Source organism: Populus alba, chromosome 6 (genome assembly GCF_005239225.2).
Source record: "Populus alba chromosome 6, ASM523922v2, whole genome shotgun sequence".
In the NCBI taxonomy this organism is placed as follows: Eukaryota; Viridiplantae; Streptophyta; class Magnoliopsida; order Malpighiales; family Salicaceae; genus Populus; species Populus alba.
Genome location: NC_133289.1, coordinates 12,104,751 through 12,128,229, shown reverse-complemented (window position 1 = coordinate 12,128,229; position 23,479 = coordinate 12,104,751). Strand labels below are relative to the sequence as shown.

The 23,479-nt window shown below is 30.7% G+C and overlaps 2 protein-coding genes across 4 annotated transcripts; both read left to right on the top strand.

The window, feature by feature from the left end:
• The first annotated feature begins 4,611 nt into the window (after nucleotides 1-4,611).
• Nucleotides 4,612-8,297, top strand: LOC118048091 (protein trichome birefringence-like 16). Of its 3 annotated transcripts, none has more exons than XM_035057636.2 (5): nucleotides 4,612-4,763; nucleotides 5,080-5,239; nucleotides 5,468-5,680; nucleotides 6,348-6,543; nucleotides 6,774-8,297. In XM_035057636.2, exons 2-5 carry the CDS (start codon nucleotides 5,089-5,091, stop codon nucleotides 7,624-7,626), a joined length of 1,413 nt encoding a protein of 470 aa, XP_034913527.1. In that variant the 5' UTR covers nucleotides 4,612-4,763; nucleotides 5,080-5,088; the 3' UTR covers nucleotides 7,627-8,297. The 3 variants fall into 3 exon arrangements, with proteins under 3 accessions (XP_034913527.1, XP_034913524.1, XP_034913525.1); XM_035057633.2 differs by having other exon boundaries at nucleotides 4,619-4,763; nucleotides 4,960-5,239; nucleotides 6,774-8,296; XM_035057634.2 differs by lacking the exon at nucleotides 4,612-4,763 and having other exon boundaries at nucleotides 4,776-5,239; nucleotides 5,471-5,680.
• Nucleotides 8,298-21,714: 13,417 nt separating this feature from the next.
• LOC118048268 (protein NEGATIVE GRAVITROPIC RESPONSE OF ROOTS) lies at nucleotides 21,715-23,266 on the top strand. The gene is made up of 5 exons (XM_035057878.1): nucleotides 21,715-21,880; nucleotides 21,982-22,056; nucleotides 22,237-22,733; nucleotides 22,856-23,021; nucleotides 23,250-23,266. The coding sequence occupies exons 1-5, from the start codon at nucleotides 21,715-21,717 to the stop codon at nucleotides 23,264-23,266; spliced, it is 921 nt and encodes a 306-aa protein (XP_034913769.1).
• Nucleotides 23,267-23,479: the final 213 nt, after the last annotated feature.

Here is a 23,479-nt window from a genome sequence, read left to right as displayed (position 1 = left end):
GCATAGTAAAATTATTGTATTCTGTTCTAAAAAAGAAAAAGAGAAAGATAAATGGTATTCAATAAATAAATAAATAGCTAATTTCACTAATTATTATTATTATTTGTAATTCTAAGATTTTTTTTTAAGGATAAAAAGATTATAATTGAGTATCCTCTCTCTCTCTCTCTCTCTAATCAACAAATAATCCAAGGCTAACTAAGTTAAGTTTATGGATGAAATTTTAGGGTTTAGATCTCAAATTTTAAATTTGGATCTAGTTTATAAACATAGTCATAAATCTATGTTTTACACCAAACCCCATACCTATTTCTACAATCCTATTTAGATAACTTATCTTTTTTAAGGAATTTGATAAGGAAGAAATTGATGAAGGTTGTAGGGTTTTATCAATTAAACCTACTTGTTTTACAAACCTTTTCTCATTTTATTGAGTTTGAAGAGTTCATGGAAAAAAATGATGATAATGATGATACATGTGTACTTTATGATAACTATTAGAAAAGTTAGACACAACTAGAATAGTTAAAGGTAATTTTGTTTAAAGGATTCATTGTGACCAAATAATGATTTAAAAACTTTATAGTAAAACATAACCTTTTATGATGTTGATGAAAAGTGAGCAAAGATTAATATATATACTTAAGTTGTAATTAAAGGTAGTGACAAGAAAATTCAATGTTGGCCAAGTTAAGATGATGTGCTAACCATGCCTATCAAGTGATTAAAGATAGAGATCATAGGAAGGCAAATCCTTGGTGAGCCTAGAAAACGTCTATATCACTCAAACAATTCAAACAACTTAGTGATTGAGTTTAGATACACTTCCTAAATCAAAGATCTTTAAAGATACAGATGATTTCATACAATATAAAAAAAAGATTGAACTTTCAAAATATACTATTGGCATTTCCCATCAACTCTAGGAAATATTAATCAATTATCAAATCAGAATTAGTTGCTACATAAAGGATGATATCAAAGAAAAAATATAGATAACAATTTTAAGTCAAGTTTTGCAATCCATACATCTTTGGTTGAATCTTATTGCTAGGTAAGTCAAATTAAAATCTACAGCCAAGCATTTTAAATTTTATATTGAAGGTTCGTCACCTAACAATTTTACCTATTAATTATTATTTTTAAGGTTGGTCACCTACTAATTTGAACCCAATTAAATTTCACATCTAGGTTGGTCACTTAACAATTTTTAAATTTCATATAAACAATTTTTACCAATTTTTAAATTTCATATCAAGGTTGGTCACTTAACAATTTAAACCCGTTTAGATTTTATCTTAAGGTTGTCACCTAACAATTTAAACCCATTTAAATATACTGTCAAGGTTGGTCACCAAACAATTTGACCTATTTTTAAATTTTATTTTGAGGTTGGTTATCTAATAATTTAAACCCATTTAGATTTTATTTTGAGGTTGATTTCCTAACAATTTTGACCTATTTTTAATATTCAAGTCAAGGTTAGTCAACTAACAATTTAGACCCATTTAATTTTCATATTAAGGCTGATTTCCTAATGATTTTGACCTGTTTTTAAAGTTTTATGTTAGATTATCACCTAACAATTTAGACTCATTTAGATTTTCCCATGTTATATTTTATTTTCTACAAACTTACCATACAAAGTTAAAAGGAAAATGAATTTTCCATCTCTGTGCTATTAGTATTGTAAAAGGAGGGCAATTATTATAACTTATTTTACCCTTATTTTTCAACATAATTTAAATTTATAAAAAAAGGTGTCTTTTTAATCAATTTATGACCATTTCATGATTCTAGGCACTTTTGTTTATTTTATTTTATTTTGTGTAAGTTTAAAAAAATAAAAAAAAAATCAAGGAGTGAAACAATAAACAAAGAAGAGAAGCGAGACCAAGATGATGGGGATCAAATATTATAATGGAATATTATACAAATGAGAAAGAGAAAAATAAATAGAGATTCAAGCAAACTTGAAAAAAATATAAAAATAAATCCTTTACAGTCAAGAAAATGAAATAAATTAATCTTTGATTACAAAATTTCTAAATTTAAAATCCCCATCCATAAAGGCAATAATGTAAAAATCTTACTATTTTGACTTTTCTTGCTCTAATAGCAACCCTTAAAAAATATAAATAGAGGACAAATCAACGAGGAGATGGAATAAAAAAATATCCATAAAAAAATAGACAAAAAACAAAAAAAAAAAACCAAAAGCTCTTTTCTCCATCAATAGAAAACCTAGCTACCTTTTATGAGTGCTATCTCCAGCACCTTTACTCAACAACACCGATTATCATCTAATTTATCATCTACTAGTTTTTGGGTCCAATGCCCATTTTTAAAAGTGAAGATTAAGGTCTTGGTTGTCAGGCCCAAATTCTAAATCATTATTTTAAGTTCTAGCATTCATTTACATTAAAAAATAAAAGTGCACATTTTATTTTAGGCAAACTCTTAGCATGTATGCACAATACGCATTTTTATCATTAAAAAAAACACAAAAACATCTTACTTTATGTAGAATATTTTATGGTGATTTTCATCTTCTCTACAACATAATCAATCATTTATCTAGAACATTCAAAGACTAGTAAGGGTTTCTAGTTACCATAAAACTAAGTGGTGACTTATTTTCTCATTTTTAACCTTTTAACCTATAGTTCACCTATATATCTCATGTGAAACATGTTATTGACATGATGAAAACTCATCAATGCCTTGATGAACTTATATTAAGGTTAAAAACACTACTATAAGCCTATATAAGTCCCTAAAAACTAGAAAACATGTTGACCTAACTATTAAAAACCAAGTTTTGATTAAAATGTGATTCTAATTTGATGAAAACTCATTGACACAATTTTTATTATTTGTTCAAAAATAAATACACACACATATATACATAAAAATTTCAACACCAAAGCTAAACCATTACATGTCAAATAAACTTGTTGCAACCTATCCTCCCAATCACATTGCGGAGTATTGTTTCCAACTTTATTCCACTTAAAAAATCAAGCCCTGATGGCCTCATATCCTTGGGGTTGCCACATAAAAGTGTGAACCCCAACACCTCAAATATTTCACAATCATTCATATTAAATTAACAATCAATTAAAAATAATAAAAAATTGAACAAATATTTTGTCATAATATTCAATAACATGTTAAAAATTATTCAAAAGTTCATTTGGGGTTTGAAATTGACCTTCTGGAATGGTTGGGTGTGCCCGAAAGATGCTAGAACTATTTTGATAATGGCGGCACATGGTAGACATGTATGAAGGAGCTATTAAGGCTATAATGCATAGTTACACCTATTGGTGAAGGGTGAAGGCACGTCAACCACAACATTATATATGTTGCTTCTTTTCTTTTTCTTCCTTCTTCTTCCCTTCTATATCCAATGGTGAGTTACACCACCATTTACAGAAGAAGATGGCCCGCCCAAAGTTTCAACTTTTTTTCTTTCCACTTCATTCATTGTTGTTTATATTGCCCATGTTGCCACCACGGGTTTGGCTATTGCTGGATTTGCTTCAAAAGGTTGTTACAATTTCATTTTCTTTTACTAGTGGTTGCTATGGTGGTTAGTGAAAGGGAAGGCTGATTGGTGATAAAAATAAAGGAGATGACTTGTTTTGATGGGAGGAAAATAAGTTGTTGTCATGGAGAAAGACTGATTGACTTTTAAAAGGTTATCCATAATGTTGGTGGCTGTGGTGGTGGTGGTCGACGTTGATGGTGAAGAGAAATGAGAAAAGAGGGGTTATCACGAGTTTTATTTTTTTTCCTTTTTTTCTTCTAATTTCTCTCTCTTTTTTTTTTATGCACATATATATTATTATTTTTACTTTCTCTTCCATTTTTTCTACCATTCACCCTTTTTTACACTTAATATTCATTTATTCCTCCTTTACATTCACTTGTCCACCCTTCTTCTCTCGTATTCCATCACATTCTCTAACCTTTCACACATTTCTCGCCTTATCGATTTATCTTTAAATTATATAGAGAAGTGGTTAGAAATGTTTATATTAGTCCATAATCCTTTCTTCCTTTATTATTACTATGCTCATTAATTTTTTGTTTCCTTGATTTTTGTTTCTTTTTAAAATTTTTTTTTCAAAACTTCAATTTTTGAAAATTCTGTTAAGATGAAAATGATAAACAAAAAGGTTGAAAAGCATGACTGATAATTGGTGGAGTTTCGTTGAAAATGAATTTTTAATACTTTTTTAAAATATAATTGAAATAAGGGATTAAAATCGTGTTACTATAAGTAGTTTATTAACTACCATTGACCATCTTTAATTATATTTTCTTTTTCCTTTCAAAGATGCCTTCTTTTTTCAATAAAAAGTTTCTAGCTTGCCTACTCTCTTTTCTTTATTTTAATTTTTTAAAAAGAAAAAAAACCAAAAAATTATAAAGAACAGGGACTTAAAAAAATATAATTTATACAACCAGAAGGATTAGTTAATTAGCTTCGTTAAGTTAGAGTAATAAATTATTGTAATTAACTCAAAACCCACCCGAAAAAAGCAAGAAAAAATAAATAAAATTGTCCGCGGCCTGCTCTGGTGTAAATAAATAAGAAGACGACAAAAGTCAACGTCGACACCGTACCATCAAACATCAGATTTCCAATTTCATATATATTTTATTTCTTCTTCCTCCTCTTAAAAACCACCTGCCCTTGCCTTTCTTTGAATATACTTTATTCTTACTGGCAACAAAACAAATCTTACGATCAGGTATTAGTTAACTAATTAAATAAATGGATAATGTATTTTCGTTTAATCTTATTGTGATATAACTTAAATTTTATTTTCATAATGATTATCAATTCATAGCATAGGGTTTTAATTAGTTATTATGATCTCTTTTTTTATTGTTTTGATCGGTAGATGTCATTTGCTATCTGTTCTTGAGACGAGCTTTTTCTTGTAGTGTGTGCTGTTTGGTCTTGAACTAAGATTATCAAGATTGCCCCCAAGAACCTGAAGTTTGGATCTTTGATCAGTTATTATTGTTAAGTTTTGTCTTTGAACAAGTCCAAATTGCATGTAGGAGGATAGGATGAAAGCAGGGTTTTCAATATTCAAGAGTACATCATTCTCTCTTCTGCTCATTGTTCTTGTGTGTGCAACTGTTCTTGTATGGGCATGGCAGAGAACTCCGCTTCTAACCGCCTTCCTCCCGCCTAATAGTCTTCTACAACTTTCGCCAGGTATGCTTCGGTCTGTGGGAAGATTGATTACTTTGCTTTTCAAATCCTAATGGGCATTCCATTTTGTTAGTTGTGATAGATCTTCTGAACAAGTATATTGTTATTACTAACTTTATCTTGCTGGATTCTCTCTTGAATTTCATGGGAATTTTTTACTGTTTGTCTATATGTTTGCATGCTAGGACTTATGATATATAGATGTTGTTCTAAAGATGTTTTCTTAAACAGAAGATAAAGACAATCAGCCTGTCCTGACAGTAGGAAGAAATGGCACTGCAGAAACTTCTACAGGTTTGGTAGAAGCAGAAGTGAAGCATGACCAGAAAATGGAACTGAAAACAGATGTGCAATTTATGGAGTTTGCACCACCACCAGAGCGTTCTGAAAATACAAGCTCTACCACCGGGAAGGAACAATATAATGAGAATGTTAATGATCAAGGTAATACATGCATGAATACAATCTGGTTCCTACATGCTTTGTTCTAACTTAAATCTACCTTGAATAAGATGTTAAATGTGTGCTGCCAAAAATGGCATGTATGATCATCGGCATAGATCGTTGCCTTCACAATGCAACTTTTATTAAGACATCATGTTGAGTGTCCTGTCTGATCAATGTCTAGTTGATTAGTTTTTGAAGTCATTGATGGATGCCTCAAAAGAGATTTATTTCTCCTTTTCAAGTTGTACTCTGTCAAGTTTTTAGCTGCACATTCTGGAAGTGATCCAAAATTGGTCACTGCATGATAGCTATATATTGGAAAAATTATAACACGTGTGCTGCTACTAATTCCGGGTAATAACAATATACTCTCTGATGAATTGAAAATGAATGTTTGTATTCACATGGGTTATCCTCTGTCTACTCCTTATAACTAATAAATTCATAACCATCAAATCCTTGAGATGCAATTATTCTTGTGCCATATTGAACATTTAACATTCAAGTCGGTTCCATGGTGAATTCTTGGGAGGCTTGAGTGCTGATGCAGAGATAATTTTGATACAACTTATTTTTTTTTTTTGAATTTTGAAGTCGCATGTCTCTGAGATGTCTTAGCATGCATATTACCAGATGCTGATTCTCATCTCATCTTATCCTTCAGGCTGTAACTATGCAAAAGGAAAATGGGTTTTAGATAATCGCCGGCCTTTATATTCTGGATTTCATTGTAATAAATGGCTGTCACATATGTGGGCCTGCCGCTTGATGCAGCGCAAGGATTTTGCCTATGAAAAGCTACGGTGGCAACCAAAAAATTGTCAAATGGAAGAATTTGAAGTGTCCAAGTTCTTAGAAAGGTACTAATGCATTTCCCCCCCTTCAACTGTTTACTGTTCAAAAAACACCAACAAATTGATGAAGCTCAAAACTTTTGTCAATTCCTGAGTCACATGCCATCAAATGCTCCCCAGCCTTGCTATTATACTTTTGCATTCACATTTCACATACTCTGTGTGTCAGCTATCTAGGCTGATTATTGATTCACTTTCTGCTGCTTCTAAAAGTAATATATAAATTTCTCATTCAGGATGCGAGACAAAACTCTAGCTTTTGTTGGAGACTCTTTGGGCCGACAGCAGTTCCAGTCATTAATGTGCATGATTACTGGTGGTAAGGAGAGCCATGATGTAATAGATGTAGGAAAGGAGTATGGACTCGTCATGCCTCATGGAGGTACTCGCCCTAATGGGTGGGCTTATCGGTTTTCAAGCACCAATACGACTGTCCTTTATTACTGGTCAACTTGCCTCTGTGACCTGGAACCTATTAATACCACAAACCCAGAAACTGACTATGCCATGCATCTCGATCAGCCTCCAGGATTTTTGCGTCAATTTCTTCATAAATTAGATGTCCTAGTTCTGAACACAGGGCATCACTGGAATCGAGGAAAGCTTAAAGCTAACCGCTGGGTCATGTATGTGGGGGGTATGCCCAATACCAACAGGAGACTAGCAATGATTGGGGATGCCAAAAACTTCACTATCCATAGCATTGTCAATTGGGTGAATTCTCAGCTTCCAAAACATCCACACTTGAAAGCTTTCTATCGAAGCATCTCACCTAGGCATTTTGTCAATGGTGATTGGAACACAGGGGGGAGCTGTGACAACACAACCCCAATGTCTATAGGAAAGGAAGTACTGCAAGATGAGTCTAGTGATTATAGTGCTGGAAATGCAGTGAAGGGGACTGGGGTTAAGCTCTTGGACATAACAGCTCTATCCCAACTAAGAGATGAGGGTCACATATCACATTATAGCACTAAAGCTGCGAAAGGAGTGCATGATTGCTTGCATTGGTGTCTGCCTGGTGTTCCTGACACATGGAATGAAATCCTTTTCGCACATATTAGTGCTACATCAGTGATTAATTCTTGAAGGTAAATGGTTTGAAGAAGGTGATATCATTTTGTGGAATGGGTCAAGAATTCCATCAAGAAATTTTATTACGGTGATTTTTTTAGATCTGGGAGAAAGAAGGAATGATAGAAAGTTTAGGAGAATTGTTTTAATTTGGTGAGAGTTACTGATAGAATAAGTTGATGACATGGTATATTAATTTATGGGTCCAAATGCTACTGCATAATTTGAGCACCAGACTTTACGCGCAGGAATGCAACACAATTGGTTCAGAGAGGCTGCTTAACAGAGCTTCAAACTGAGGTTTTTATAATTCCAGGGTTTTGAAAATCATGGAGAAGGTTCGAATTCATGGTTAAGAAGAACGAGCAGTGTTGTAGCATGGACTGCAGCAATTTTTGTGGATAACATCTGCTGATTCAATCTCAAGTTTCTAGCTCAATTAACCATTTGTTTCTGTGACTGCTGCGCTTCTTTTGGAATTCAAATTTAAAAGGAAGCCGCTCCCGGATAGCACCCTGGGGTGTATTTGCAAATGCCTGTGTTGAATATAAATTGAGAGAAGGGACAAGTTGAGACTTCTGTATTCACATATAAGCAAATCCATATGATAGTAGCTACACACACTATTGGACACATTTTTCTATCTCCATTATCATCTCAACATTGTTGTTTTTATGAAACAAGTGTTTTCATTTATTTATTTATTTAATTATAGAATAATAATAATTAAAAAGACATGGTGCAAATATTATAATAAAAATACTATAATTTTATTTGAATACAAATTAAAGATTAAATAATATTTAATAAAATATTATTTTTAATATATTTTAAATTAATTTTTATTACAATTGATGAAAATATTTTCAAGAAAAAAAAAAAAAAAAAGGCCATGTTTGGGTTGGGTGGCTGCTTGGCCTATTAAAAAAAAGATAAGGTATTTGGACCTATAAAGGCCAAGCCTGTTTTCTTAGACCCCGTTTGGCAGTGCGGTAGAAAATCACTTTCTAAAAGTTTTAAAAATTTTTTTTCTTTGAATTAGTATGTTTTTGATGTTTTCAAATTATTTTAATAAAAAAAACTATTTTTTTCTTATTCATGTATTTTTTATATTAACATATTTTCATTACTAGCATGGTTTATTCAATAAAAAGTAATAGAGATAAAAACAATATTTACAAAGATTTTAATAATTTGAATTAAAAATAAAAATATATCTTTTAATCAAAAACTTCATTTCTTTACTCATGTATTTCGCTTGTTTTTTTAGAAGCATTATTATTTAAGTAAAAAGTTATAATGACCATGAAAATAAGTTTTAATTAATTGTTTTTTAAATCAAGAATTGATCATTTTTATGCAACTATATGAAAAAAATTAACAATAATAAATATAAGAAAATCATATAAAAACTATAAAAAATAAAAAAATATTTTATTCTCATTCAATATTAATGAGAAATTGTTTTTAAATATTCCACATATTTGGTTAATTAATACATAGTTATTCATAAAAGCAATTGCTAATACTACAATAAAAGCACTAAGATTCTCAAAAACAATGATATAATTTGATAGTTCCTTAAACATTATTTCAATAAATTTATTTAAAGACAATTAAATTCCAAAATATTTTTTTAAAAAAAAACATTGTTAAGGAATGTTTAACAAAATAACTAGGTGCTCAGGCCAACCTTAGAGAAGAAACCTAGTTTCATATGAGATTGGAAGGTAATGTGTAAACCCATGTTAAGTAGTGTAATGTTAGACCAAAATATATTAAATTTAGAGAAAAAAATGTTTATAAATAGAGGTTAAGATTTCTTATTAGTTAAAAACTAAGATGAAATAAAAATTTTATTGATAAGTGAAAGTATCGGCAGTGAGATATTTAATTGGGATAACATGTAGAACAATTAAGAGTACTATCTTTATAATTTAAAACAAAAAATTCCCTTCTCTTTTTAAAGAGGATAACGATGGCATGATGGAGGTAGAGGGAGTTGGGATTTTGTTTCTTCTTTTTCTTCTTCTTTATCATCATCATTTCCACCCAAATTAAATGGCATGAAATTGGTTTAGGCGATTGCTAGTAAAGAAAAATCAAATCAAAGTAGAGAAAAAAACTTCGAGAGAGAAAGAGAGAGCTTGGATGTTTAGATTGAGGAAATTTGGGATTTGAAAGAGAAGAGGAAACTCTTGAAATTGTTGTAAAAGAGCTTTCAAATTGGGTTAATGAGCATTGGTAAGATGTTCTTTTCAGTTATATCCTTTTTTTTTTTTTGCTTATTTTATTTAGGAGATTGAAAATTTTCAAATTTAGATATTTTAAAGTTTATGTGATTTGTTTGAAGAAGAATGAACTTGTGTTAATTGTTGATGAATTATGATGTGTATTAAATGATTAAGGATTTAACTAAAGAAATTAAAGGCCCATCATGCAAATAGCCGACCATAATTAGGAAATGCAGACGAAATTAGAAATGTGATTAAATTAATAACATTTAGGAATGTTCAGGATTAGGTTGAATTAGTTTAATGTGGAATAAATATGATAGTTAATATTGGTTTTGTGGATTAAATAGTGAAAAAGTTGACTAATTCATGTAAGCTTTATATTTTAAAGGGTAATATTATGCTTGAATTTGATTGTTATGTTAATGAGATTGTGTTTCAAGCATATATGTGATTCATGTGAGATAAAACGTCAAGATATTGGATTATGCTTGGAAATGTTGAAAGATAAAAGTATGGATTTGATAAATTGTGTAAATGTCTGTGTTAAATAATGCGGTGAGGTTAGAAAGTGTTTGAGAGATAATTTAAATGGTTAGGTGTGCTATGTCTTATTGATAATTTGGTAAAATGGAAAAATAGAAAGTATATGTATTGGATGAGTGATTTTGGTAAAAAAAAAGAAGAAGAAGAAGAGAGGATTGTATGTGAATCTTGAATTAGTAAAGTAAAAGAATAAAGATGTGTTTGGATAAGCATCAATAATGAATTGAGAATAAATTGAGTACTAATTAGAGGTGTTTCCTTTAAAATCAAGAAGGACATATAAGATTGGATCGACATCTAGGGGAGCTCATGCTACTGGAGAGACACGTAAATGCTCATCACCTTACATTTTTAATTAATAGATGTCCTAGTTAGAAATGCTTTTCATATGTGAAAAAAGTTTTGGAAATGGATTACAAAGAAAAATTGTGCCAAAACAATAGTCAGCTAATTGGATGGAGAATAGGTATTTATATGTATTATAGTCGATTGTTTATATATATATATATATCTATATATATAAACTGGTCATTTGAAAAGAGAATAATTAATTGTGTACTTAAGTCGGTTGTTTGGATGAAGACTCATTGATTATGTATTTACTGCAGCTATTTGGACAAAGACTAAGTATTTGTATGTTTAAGTCATCCATTGGATAAAGACTACTAATATATATTAGAGTCAATCATATAAAAAAAATAATAAATATATATTAATGTCGACTGCATTAATAGAGATAAATTATGATAAAATTAAAATCAATGACATTGGCAAAGACTAATGGTATAATATTAAATCAATTGTGTTTGACAATGAATAGTTACATAATGTTGAGATTTTCACAATGAAAGAAATTATGTTGCTAGTAGTAATGATGGAGTTTTGGTTATAAATGATTCATTTAAATGAAAATAAAATATTATAGTTGTGTGTACACCTAAATCATATTATATTTATATGTGATTAATGAATATCTATTTTATAATATATTTCAAGTCTGTTTTATCTACCACTGTAGTAGACCTTATTTTTAGGTCTACATAGTTTTGAGTTAGGTGAATTTTTTATAATTATTGTTTTGATTGTAGTTAAACTGAATGTATATATTAAATCTATAATAATGTGAAATTATTAAAGTTTATTAATTATTATGGGTTGTACTGCATAAAAGTGATATATATATATATATATATATATATATTATTGTAAATTGGCAAAAATTATACTAGTATATAAACATGAAAAATATTGCGATTGATAAATTATGTGTCCAGGGGGTATGCTTGAGGTTGGCCATAAGCATTGGTTGTATAATTCGTATATGGTTTTGGGATTGTGATTATGTTATGTAGGTATTTAATAGTGGGAAGTTATTTTGGAAAGAGCTCCATGCAAGGAAATCTCTACTGAAATTTCATTAAAATTATATGAATCCTTTAAATTCTAATGAAAAACTTTGTACATATGAAGTGCATGCATAAGGGAGACTTTGTTCATTTTAAAAAAAAAAAAAACATTTACCCCACTTCACATGTATATGATAAGTATTTATAGTAGAAATTATAATAAAAAGCTCATGGTGTTACACTAGGCTTGCTGCCTAGTTTTTTTTTTTCAATTTTGTTTTCACTCGTTGGTTCAAAAACACACCAAAACATCTTAGAAACGTCAATAAATCTATTTTCAAACCCCAAAACACCATTTAGAGTATATTTGATATTGTGGTAGCGGTTGTGGTTCAAATTTTTTTTTTGCTTAGAAATACATTAAAATAATATATTTTTTTTAATTTTAAAAAAATTATTTTAAGATCAGCACATCTAATTTAAAAATATTAAAAAAAATTAGCAAAAAAAAAAAATAAAAACTTTCAAAATTTAAGAGAACATGAATTGCGTTATGTTTCCAAACATGCTATCACTCTCAACATAAAAATCTAGCCAAATAAAAAATGACTTTATTGGTGTCGGGATCTACTTTTTCCAACATATTCTAAGAAAAAGCCACCTTTATTAAACTCTTATCACCAAAACAAGCCTATTGATACCAATATTAGCTCTTTTGTGGTTGGAATGTAACCGATCGAACCCTTTATCTTTTCTCACCTTTTCTTTTAATAATTTTCTTTCTCCAGTCTTAACATAGGGACTGAAACCTAAAAAATAAAGTTTACGATGTTAAATGCACAATACTAAAATAAAATGGATGAAATTTAGAAAAATAAAATTTTCAGCGACTTCATTACTATTTTTGACACCCATGAACATTAAAAAAACAAAAAGGGTTTCTCTTTTAGTCAAGTTTAGTCCTTGTTTTGTTTTTTTTTTTTAAATTATAACCCAAAATTCAACCATTAATTTAGTGCCAGGATGTTTCACAATACCTAAAATCATAGTTTTGAAACTCGACTCGGTTATTGACTCAGTCAAGTGATCGGGTTACGGGTCAGATAGGTTGACCCCAGTTGACTTGGTTCAACCCAAAAAAAAATAATATCAGAAACACTGTAGTGACTGTACAGTTTCTCTAACCAATAAGCTTAATACCATCATTTTCCTGCAGTTTCTTTGTAATCAAATATATTCAAAAAGAGGTGGAAAGGGCATTTTCATTTGTTGCTTATGTGCTCATGGCCAGGAGCCTATGGTGAATCGCGTGCAGATGTACATGCTTGGTTGGTAGAGCTCTTGGGGTGGACCAGAAGTTGGGACCCTCCTGCTGAAACCAGGCTCTCATGATTGTGATGGAGGATAAAGTCTAAGAAGCGAAAGCTTTTGAGCCCTCGATTAGTTGCCCATAAAGAAAACAGAGAGTGAAAGAAGGAGATTCAAATCTTTTTCGTAGAGAAACAACAGTGATCAAAAGTTAAGATGTCTTCTGCTCCTTATCTTTTGTTTTGTTAATTCAAATTGATTTCATCTTTCATTAATTAGGTTTTCATCTGTCCCCAATTTTACTTTATTCCTCTCCAGTGTTTTGGCCTTTTAAAAGGCCAAAACGACGTTATTTAATGGCTACTAATATAAAAAAATAGACAGGGTTTCACCGAGCCAACTCCCAAACGGATTTTTATCTCCACTTGGACTAGTCCCAGGTCTGGGTTAGCCGAGTCCCAGGTCGACCCGCCGGCCGGTCCGGGTTGTAAAACTGTGCTTGAAATATATTAGAACAAGCAAATTAAGATAAATTATATTAAAAAATTGCCAATATAGTGTGAGAGGAAGGAATTGAAAAGAATAAAATTCAATGACAGTTGTATACTTTTTCGAAGGGAAAAAGAGAAAGAAAAGACAGATGCAATTGTACAGTAATTATCCGTTGTTTCACGCATGATGATCCAAAGTAAAAGATAATTTATTTATTTTTAGTTTCTTTATAAAATGAAGAAAGAATTTGTGGAAACGGAGAAAGAGATGTTCTTGGACCTTCATTGGCCTGTACCCCTCCTTCCTGTACTGAACTAGAAAAGCTGGATATTATTGTTCATTAAATTAATTGCAGAGCACTTTACAACGCGGGAAAATACTGATTAAATACGTACTGCATAGTGTATCATCATTATTTTCTTATTTCTTTCTTGAATTCCACGATCATTTCCCCTATTAGGCCACCATATCTGTCTCCCTCACGTGTTAATTACAAATTTAACTAGATAGAGTAATGTAGGCTGCTTTCCATTTTGGGACAGTGTGATGAGGTTTCCAAAAATAGATCAGACCAAAACCTTAAAAGTCTAAAATCAAAATTCACATCGTTGTTTGAATTGAAATTTCAGATTTTCTCGGTCAAAACAAAGACCTTGCATCTCGATGAACTTGATTAGAGAACTCCCAGGCTTGATCTCAAGCAGACCACATGCTCAGAGCGAGTATACTATTTATTTTAGTTTCTTGATAGTCCTATGAGAAGCATAGTAATTCGGGGTATATTTGAATTACCGCCAAACATTTGTAATTGCAACCGCCTTGAGCTCCTGGACAAGAAGTTTCGGTTTCAGTACTTGTGTTACTCGGAAGATTAAGCAACAGATCTCAACTCAAGTTCTGATATTCCTCGATATTATCCTCCTTTTCATCTCCGGAATTCTTATCCAAATGAAGGAAATATTTGGCATTGGCATGGTAATTAAAACATATGGATGGATCATGGGATACTGTTTCATCGGGTCTTCATTGTTGTCAAAGACAAAATATATACTGGTAATGTTAATTGTCATTCAAATTAATTCTGTATTAATGGATACTCAGTCTGTTACTTTCCTTTAATTCTCAAACGTTTCGAGGGTTTTTTTCAAGATTTTTTTTCCCATCTTTTTTATTTTTTATTTTTAATGAATATATATCTATAAGATGATACAAATAGGTGAAGTAATGGTTTACTTTATACAATCAAACTAGGAAAAAAAAACTAAAAGATTGTATTGACTGCCATGTAGAATTCACTTAAAATCTCCATAAGCAAAGTATTTCTCCCTGCACCATACAAGAGTGCCCGAATATAGAACATATATATAGTTTAAAAGATGAAAAACGTCTACAGTTTAGCATGATCATAGCATTATTGATCTCCAATCCAAAAGGTTCGGGCTCAATGGGGGGTACAATCACTGTAGAAACAATAACAATCACTGAATAAACAATTACATGGTTTAGAAAAAGAAGAAGGAAAAACACAGTTTACATAAAAATAGATGACGGTTAGAGATAAATATTATATAAACATTAACCAATCCTCATCACGCAAATTAATTAATCTTATATAGAGATGAGTGACAGTTTCTTTTGGGAAATGATCGAGAGGAGAGATCGATTGCTTAGAGTAAACAAAAAGATGGCCGGAATCGTATGGACCTCAAAAGAGAATAATGCCTGAAGATGGTAGCTAATAAGTCGAATATTAAACATGGATCACAGTGATGGCTGTTCCCCTCTCGATACTCGATTTACCAATCCAAAGGTTTCTCTTTTCTTTTTTTTATAGAAAGTAGCAAATTGCAGAATGACATGGAACATGGGAAAAATAAACTGAGTCTCAGACCAAGGCCTTAGAGACACGTGTTGGTCGGAACCAGTCCAAATGAGCAAATCTTGCGTGTAGAGTCCATGGCACGTGAATGGGACAGCTCCACGTGCATGGATGCTATTCCATATATAGAATAGAATGAAACCCCAGTTGATCCCATCTGCAGAAGATTTATGATAGGCCGAGCCAAAGATTTATGGACGCATGCATATAGCTATATATAGTTATTGTAGCTTAATTTTGAATATATATATATATATATATATATAGTTTACACTAGCTGTCTAGAATTCCTGTGAATATTCGTTTTATCTTTCATGTTGATTATATATAAGAAAATCAATGGTGTGGAGAGCAGGATTCATGCATATCCTGTCTGTGGTCATGAACTGTTTACTCAGTATGAACGTTTGCGCGAATTCAATTCGACAAGTAGCACGCCAACAGCATTTTCAGAAGCTCCGGTTTTGGAAATGTTAGCGAGCTAGATCTGCTGGTTTTACATAGACATGAATATATATCATAGACTCTGTCACCCTTAAAGCTACAAGCAGATCCAAGTTGATTTAATTAATTACAACTTAATTTTAATGAAAGATTTTCTAGCGAGACAGCCAATCCCAGATCGATTGGATCATATCTAAAAGAGTGCCGTATCTTGCATGATGGAGGATAAACACAAGGATGTATCACTTGATAATTGCATGACTTGTGCATAAGCCTGTGGACTGGTTGCTAATTTAAAGGGCTTAGCATAAGGAAGAATGATTAATAACATAATCATTTCATCCTTTTCATAATTAAGTAAGATTTTAGGGGTCCTTAATTTATCAATGAGAATTAATTATCCCATAATGTACCGTCCTAATTCGTGAAAAAATGAAGATAATATGAAAAAAGGCTGTGGACTCAAGTACTGGAGTCATTCTAGTACTATTTGCTTGTGTTTTAATGGGAATTAAACACTGTTTTATCGTTTTGATCCATCATATTCATCAACAGCCAGAACAAGGTGGATAATTCTGAGCTCAAATTTATCACAGGCCAATGGTTTCTCTGAACATACACGAGGTGGACAGAAGTCAAAAGAGTAACAAAATTTAGACATATAACAAGTGGTTGAAGATTTTGTAGGCGAGGAGGCGCCAAAATTTGAGTTTTGTGGTCGTTTTGGTGAGATGCAGCAGGTGGCTGGTGGTTCGGTGAGTAAGGGACACCTTCACGGGAACATGGTCTATAATCTGCCGACGAGGCCCCATGCCTTCTTCAGTTTTTCTATTCAATCCTTGGCTGCTCACTGCCTCGCTGGATGCACCCCATTATACATATATAGTTACGTCCTTGCGTGTGCATACACGTACTCAAGTTTTATACAGATACAATAACACACGTATTTGCGATTTGCCTAGAAAGGAAGAATATTTGAAAAGTCAAGTTAATTTTGTTTTCACTTCATCTTCGAATAATGTGGATAACATAGCCTGTTTGTTTCTGTATTTTAAAATATTTTTAAAAAAATTTGAAAACTTTTTTAATTTTTTATTAACTGATTAATATGTTTTTAGTGTTTTCAAATAATTTTGATGTGCTGATATCAAAAATAATTTTTAAAAAATAAAAAATATCATTGACATGCATTTTAACATGGAAATTTATTTGAAAAGTAACCACAACCACAACCACACTGCCAAACAAGTCTACACCCCAGTAAAAGTGACTTAAACTAGTCTTAGTATACTCATATTCGTTAAACAAAAACAACTCATGTTTATCCATTTAAATGATGGTGTTTACCTTTAAAATATGTACACTTGCAAAAGATAGAAAACAATGATTTTATCACAAACAAGAAAAGAGAGATGAAATTTATCATGAATATAAAAAAATGATCGAGTAAAATAGTTCCGGATTAGCTAGAAGAGTTAAAGAAATTGTATAAATAGATTCATATACTGCTATAAATAATAGTCAACCCTACATATTTAATTTTTTACAATTTTATCTTCTTGTAGGGTTTTATTTATTTGATTACTTTAGTGCTTTTCTTTATATCTTTATTTATTTCCATGCACTAAAGTATCCTATAAAGTTCTCTCTTGAAACTAATGTGTTTTCTTCACAATTGTACTTTTAGAACAAATTATTCATACTAAAAGTTATAAGTTTAGGATCCCAGTTCAATTGATTAGAGGTAGTTTTTATCTCGCTGTAAATTCAGTCCTAAATATAATTAATTGGCACACCTAATAGGACTAAGATTCAAGATCTATTCTAGAAGTCATCAAAACATGTCTCCAAATAAAAATATAGGTAAACTCATCCTTGCTACAGTAGTTGAGTGGATAGTATAAGCAATGTAAAGAAGCAGGCTTTTTGGTCATGAAGAGCTAAAAATTCACCATCTCCCTTGATTCTTTTTTATCAACCGACAACAAGCATGCCTAAAGATGAGTCTTATCATTTAACTCATCATTACAATATATAATTGCATTTGTGCATGCTCTTTTCTATTGTTTCCATGCAGTCCTTCATGTTGCCATTTATTCTAAGAAAGTTATCATCATTAACCACAACTGGACATATTGGTACATCAATCTCATACATAGCTATATGCGTATCCTTTTATGGATTAGATGACATGGCACAAAGGTTACTATCAACTATGGAAAATTCCAACCAACTAGTCATAATTGATCTTGAAAAAGCATCTTACTATCAATATATAAATCTCTTAAATTTTGATACAAGGACTCTTTAAATAGAGATGGATAACATAACCTACCACAACAACATAATAATGACCAACTAAACCATGCAAGCTATATCTCATAAGTTGAACCAAATACATAACATACTTCATCAAAATAGACCAAATAACACTAGGAGATATATACTTGGAGGGAAATTCCCAAGAATTCTATAATAACAAGCACTCTAATAGAGGTATTTGGAATAAGTTTGCCTTCTATAGAAGGATACATCATAACATATTAGAAACAATAAAAAATATAGCCTAATTTTTTCGTGAAATCTCTTGATACATTAGCCATTTCATAGGTGTACAGATAACCACATGCTAATTATTTGTCCCCATAAAGCTTTTATCTCATAACTCAACCTATTATTGGGAAATTATATACCCTACAAGCTACCTTATAACAAGTAAACCTCAATCTTCTTATATAACAATGTATTTTGATGGAGTATAACTTAAAGTTTTCATTCTTGTTTATTAACAAATAAAAAAAGCTTTTAGAGTTCTTGATTGAATCTTTGTAAAAAATATCTAGGACTTTAAAAGAATTTAGTGATTATTGTGTAACAGATGAAAAATTCAATGCAATTTAAGAAAATTTAAAGTATGTCTAAAAGTTAGAGCATACACACTTTTTAAATTAAACTATTAGCCTGTAGTGTTTGGCATGTAAAACATGATCAACTAATTTTAGATGAAAAATGTTATTTGCTACATTATTCTTGATTGTATTTAGCAATTGATTTCAATAATAATAGTGTGATGAGATTAATATTTCTTTATATAAAAAATAAAGCAATATGAAAGGTATTTTTTAAACCCAAAATAAACATGCACTTGTCAAATATAGAGAATAGTTGTTATTTATCATTAAAGAAGGGAAATGATATAAAATTGATAATGAATTAGAAGAGTTAACCAAATAGAGATGTCTTTGATCAACCAAGGGAGTATAAATGGCATTTAACCACTTGATCAAAGGACCAGAAGTCATTATTAATCAAAATAAAGCAACCGGCCAATATGGTTTGAATATGTGCATAACTAAAAAGATAAAGTCCTATTCAGAGTAAGAGTCACCAATAAAATAACTAATCAAAAGTAAAAGATTGGACTATGATTAACATATGTATTAATAGAAGAGGAATCTAGCTTCTATTAGGATATGAGAAGTCTATTTGTCTTGTGTTAATATTTGTATAAAATTAGAGTCTTCTATGTAATTAAAATTCAATCTCTATAACAATATAAACATGGTTAGATGCTACTTTAAAAGATGACTAGCCCTACATATTCAAGTTCCAACAATTTTATCAACTTTTTCAATGAAAGGGTTTTATTAATGTAAGAAAAATAAAAGTGAGAGCAGTGTCAACTATTTTTTTTAGCTCAAGGAAAATTTTTTTTTGAACCAAATAGTTGACACATGTGTTTAATCAAATAAACCAAGAATTATACATATAAATAAATGTTAGAAATAGATGTTGATGTAAGTCAAACTAAATTGAAAAGTTGAGAGCTTGATGATTATTAAGATATCTCATGTGAGAGTTAATAAAAAAAAATCAATTGTATGTCAATAATGTTTTTATAAAAAAAAATAATTTAAATTCTATTAAAATAAAAATAATTTACTAGTATAATCCTTTATTTATTATTAATCTATATTTCTCAGCAAAAGATAATATTTTTTAAGTAATATGTTTCATTAATAAATAAATAAAAGGTGATTAGAATAAATATTCAAAAAACTTGAAATGATAAAAAAAAAAAGATATCTTTAATTAAAACCTTTTTTTTTTTGAACAATTTGTTTATCTAGATATTTTCGTGTTGAAGCAAAACAATTATCATAATCATAAAAGAAAATTGTTTTTAAAATATTTTCATTATTATCACATATACATATTAAAAATTATAAATATAATACACGGGAACTTTAAAACATATTAAAAATTAACTCTATTTTAATTGAATATTCATAAGATTTTTTTTATATTAGGGATATAATAATTAAAAAAAATATTTACATTCTCATAAAGACCTATAATATTATCTTAGAACCATGGATAGATTGAATTATAATATTAATTTTTTTAGTGCATTTAATGAAATCTAAAAAAATAAGAAGGGGCTAGGCTTAAGCATATGGCCTAAGCTTGCAAGGTGAGGCCTAGGAGTATGGCATTTCCCATTAAAAAAATATATATATTAAGATACTTTACTTATATAAAAATATAAACAGTTGATAACATGTCATGTGTCGTTCTAGATTTTATCTATAGGAGAGATGACTGAAAAATCACAACTAGGTTTTTTGCACTATAAATATCATTTTTCTTTCTATTTCCATTTGAAAACAACTAAAAAAAAACTCTTATCATCTCAATAACCTATTTTTTTCAACCTAAAACAACTCTGATTTCGTCAAAAAACACAAAAGCAAATAGAAAAAAAAAAACTTATCTCTCAACCTATTCTATTTTTTTTCATAGTGTTATAGGTTTAAAAACATGTTAATGAAATCTCTTTTATCGAATGTAACCAATTGATATCAAAATTAAACCTTTTTGTTGTGGGAAATTAGGCCAATAATAATTTTATCTCTTTTATTGATGGTCGAAGACTCTCTCTCTTTTTTCTAATACCCAATGATTGAAAAGTAAATAAAATCTTTTGTGCTAAAACTAAAATTTAAAAAAATTGGAAGGATTGTAAGAGAAGAAAAAGAAAATAGATTGGTTAAATAGTTTTTTTTCCCGCATGAATTTGAGATTGAACATATAATTTCTTTTTATTTTACACTTTAATACTCTTTTATTGAATTGTTTCTTTTCTAATTCTTAACAATTTTTAAAAAATTGATCATTAATTTGATCATACAAGGCTGTAATTAAAAGTAAAATTTGACGTTGAAATAAAAAAAAAAAACATTCTTTTTTATTTTTGTTATTGTTGCTACTGTGATTTTCCTATCCGTTTTAGTATATTTTGTAATATACTATGATGCAATATTCATTAATTTATGAGGCAGCAGTTGTTTCGAGTAGTTTTACCAATGCTCAAGATTAAAATCAACGCAAATATAAATTTATGAAATCAAATGCAATATATATGCAATGAAATGGTGGAGAGGGGGGGTATTGTATTATATAAAATGCTTAATTAGAAAACTAGAAAACGCAATAAATTGAAAGGAAAAAGACATAGTAGTTGGAGCAAAGCAAAAGTGACAAATAGATAAGAGAGAGATTGAGAACAGGCGGAAAGTCAAGTATTTGGGAACTTGAACCAATGGCATTGGCACGTACTAGCTTGTCCATGGAATTTATCAAAGCTTCAAACTCTATATAACTCAATGCAGCTAAGTTCTCACTGGCTCATGGGATCTGTGTATGTATATATATATATATATATATATATATATATAAGTAGCAAGAACACTTGGTTTCTGGACGCCCCAACTGCGCTACATCCTTCTCGAGTCATATTGAAGAGTTTTCAAAACTCGCTCACCAAATGAAGGTAGGAATAAAGCCTACAGGAATGAATCAATGTCTTGATTATCTCTGCATTTTTCATCACAGGGAAGTTAACTTGACGCTTACTGAGGATAATTATGTGCCCTTACAATTGCAGATAGTCGTTTGGATGCAAAACAAACTCTATAGGAGACATGACAGCAAGAAACCAAACTCCATTTCTGTTGATTGTAAGCACTGTGTTGCCTGCTTTATTTATTTATTTGTTTTCTTGTATGTTTCTGTTACTGTTAATGCATGGATTTAGACTTCTTAAAATGACTAATAACAGCCAGTGATTCAAACTATCACGAGGTTACATATTCAGAGGCTGGTTACAAGGGAGATGGGCCCATTTATACACTCGGTAAAAGGTTGCTTAGTCTTAATTAACATTTTGATCCTTCTTTGGTCTTAATTGTCAGGAAGTGGCAATCATAGATCAGCAAGCTATTAGCAGAGTCATTCCGTTCTATGAACTTATGATCAGTATGTGTGAAATGTATTTCTTAGATTATTATTAATGTAACTTCTGCTCCTTGCATAGATCACATTCGGCAAGAATCTCGTAAAGAAGAATTCATTGACTGGCCTAATGAATTGCTGGCAATTGGGACGTTTGGAAACAAATCCATAAAAGAAGAATTTAAGCATAATCATTTCTCCCAAAATCTTCCCCAAGAACTTACACCTGAAGAAGTTGGAAAACTGCAAAATGAGCTGAGCATCTTATTGCATAAACAAGGTGGATCAACTGATGGAGCAGAATCAGAAACTGCTAATTTTTTCAATAACCAAACAAGCATGGAAGATGACAGTACAAATTCTGACGGCTGTTCTGATGAGTCAAAGAACAAAGATTGCTGTGTTCAGGCTAACACCGAGGTAACAACCAGCAGAAGGAAAGATATATGGGCAGACACCAGTGCAGCAATTAACAAAAAGTCTTTGTCTTTTCTTCTAAAGAAGATGTTCATTTGTGGGGGTGGATTCTCTCCTACCCCTAGTTTAAAGAATCAAGTCCCAGAGTCCAGAATGGAAAAGGTAGATGCAAATAATGCATATTACTTTTTTTTTTTTTTTGGTTGCTCATAAAGAGAAAAAAAAAAAAAAAAACGGGGATTTCTAATACAGTTTCTTCCTTCTAATTTATGTCTGAATGAAAGATATTGAGGGCAATACTTCACAGGAAGATATATCCACAAAATCCGAGTCCAAAATCATCAACGAAAAAATATTTGGAGAATAAACAAAAGCCGAAGTCTGCCGAAGAGGATGGAATAGATGAGAAGGCTGATGAAGGAAGTAAATGGGTGAAGACAGATTCTGAATGTAAGTTCGGATTGGTATGCATAAGAATCATCTGTACTGATATGATCTCGGAGACTAACACTTAATATTCAACTGCAGATATAGTATTGGAGATATAAATTAAATTGGCCCTGGCCAGATGCATGTGAAGATTACATGGTAATTAATGGCAGTATTTTCAAACATTTACTTCATACTTGTAACAGTAATTGTCGCATTTTTGATACCAAGAACTACAAAATTTTGCAGATAACTATGATCCGTAGTTGAACCGTCCTGCTTTCAATACACGGAGCTAAATGGCTTCAAATAATCGCCCAAGCCGTACTGAACTGTCTTCAACTTTCAAGAAAACTGCAACATCTATCTTAAACATAGGAATGAAGCATAATGTCCGATTTCTAAACATGTGCATGTATATATATATATATGCCACTAGCCTAATGCCTTTGATTCCCATGCGAATGATCTCAAACAAA